Source organism: Corvus brachyrhynchos, unplaced genomic scaffold (genome assembly GCF_000691975.1).
Source record: "Corvus brachyrhynchos isolate BGI_N302 unplaced genomic scaffold, ASM69197v1 scaffold59, whole genome shotgun sequence".
Lineage (NCBI taxonomy): Eukaryota > Metazoa > Chordata > Aves > Passeriformes > Corvidae > Corvus > Corvus brachyrhynchos.
This window is the reverse complement of record NW_008246054.1, coordinates 885,557-887,134: the sequence shown is the minus strand read 5'-3', so window position 1 is coordinate 887,134 and position 1,578 is coordinate 885,557. Positions and strand designations below refer to the sequence as shown.

Genomic DNA, 1,578 nt, shown 5'->3' with positions numbered 1-1,578 from the left:
CCCTACACGCTCTGAGTACCAGTCAGGGTGGTGGTGTGTCACCTCCCACGCTGGGAGCACCCACCCACACTTACCTGAAAGCACCTCAGTGGAAACAACAGGAAAAAAAAACAAAACAACAAAAAGCCAAGCAGAAACACGTTCTTTGCTGTCCTGAGGAAATTCTCTCCTCCCTTGACAAGGCCTGGCAAAGCTGGTGACAGCAGCCAATAGCTGGAGTCACACTACACCAGCCCTGGCTTTACATACCACAGCAAAAAGCTCTGCACCTTGGGAAAATGACACCAGCATTCGCAGCAGCTGCGCTGCACAGGGAGCTGCAGCATTCCCAGGGATCACTTTTCCTAGGAGCACTGACAGCCAGGGCTTCAGCTAAACCCCCTGCAGTGGGGGAAGACTTTACTTGGATTCCTGCCTGGGGGCAGTGGCACCCAGCAGCTGCTTCAGGGATGTGCCTCAACCCATCACAGGGAAGAAAGTTCCACGGTCAGCTGCTGAACACATCCCACATTCCCTGTTTCACAACAGACATTCCACAGAAACACAAGAGGCCTCCACTGGTCCCCAGTGGAATCTTTGGAGACCTCAAAGTCCTCTCCTGGGCAAACCAAACAGCTTTGCTAAACCCTGTGACTCAGCTGATGAAAACTGCCAGACCTGAGCTAGCCTGAGCCCCGTCGGCCAAACACTTGGCCACAGAGGAAGCTGCAGCTGCCCCATCCATCCACCCAGTCACATCTCCCACCCCTTCTCCTCGGTGGAGCCCCTGCATGCGTTGGGTGCCAAGGGCAGCACGGGGCTTCCTCCAGCAGGGAGAACTCCCTGCCACGAGTCTCCTCTCCCCATGGCAGAGTGTAAGGTTTGAAATACAGGCAAAGGCTTTGTGAATCCAGGCTCAGAGAGACCAAAGATAAAAGGAAACAGTGAGCTTCTCAGAGATGAGACACTGCCATCATCTGCTTCTTTTCAGAGGCTCTCCTGAAACCACTGACCAGGACCCTGTGAGGATGGCTGAGCCAAAAGTGCCCTGAACACGTACCTTTTCGTGCCACTGAAGTAATATTGCACTGCTGTTTTCTGTTGGCTTTTCAAATCCTTTATAAATGTACTTCATTAACAAGTCAACACCGTTTCTGTCTAAGGAATTCACCGCTTGTTCTATTTCACTGCTTTTAAAAGATGTGAGGACTTTAAGCATCGTTCCCTGGGCTTGCTCCTGGGAAGACAAGGAAAAGAGGGAAATGTGAGAACCAGAACAGCTGGAAACGATCCCAAGATTCGTATTTGGCAAGAGGTGGCCACATTCCAGGCTGGGTTATTTCTGTAAGCGAGGTGAGCAGTTCTGGGGTTAAAGGAGGAAGGGGTGAATGAGGGGAACGGGGATCACCCATGCCAGCACAAGCTCATTAACCGCAACGGTGCTGCTCAGATCTCTGGGGTGCCACTGTCACTTCACAGCGCCCCAACACCGTGTGCTAACCCCCCCGCCCTGCCCGGCCTCCACCCCCGCTACCTTCATCGCCTGGTTCCTGGTGTTGCCCGGGGAGCTGCGGATGGCGGTGTGGAAGGCCCGGAGCG

At 53.7% G+C, this 1,578-nt stretch overlaps 1 protein-coding gene across 1 annotated transcript in view; it reads right to left on the bottom strand.

Moving 5' to 3' along the window:
* The window catches only part of ARPC5L (actin related protein 2/3 complex subunit 5 like), a gene marked incomplete at its 5' end in the record, with an annotated part of 2,821 nt that extends 1,245 nt beyond the window's left edge, over positions 1 to 1,576 (bottom strand). Inside the window, 2 exons of the mRNA XM_008642283.2 lie at positions 1,040 to 1,216; positions 1,514 to 1,576. Coding sequence (XP_008640505.1) covers positions 1,040 to 1,216; positions 1,514 to 1,576 — 240 coding nt within the window. The remainder of the gene's footprint in view (positions 1 to 1,039; positions 1,217 to 1,513) is intronic.
* Between the last annotated feature and the right edge of the window lie 2 nt (positions 1,577 to 1,578).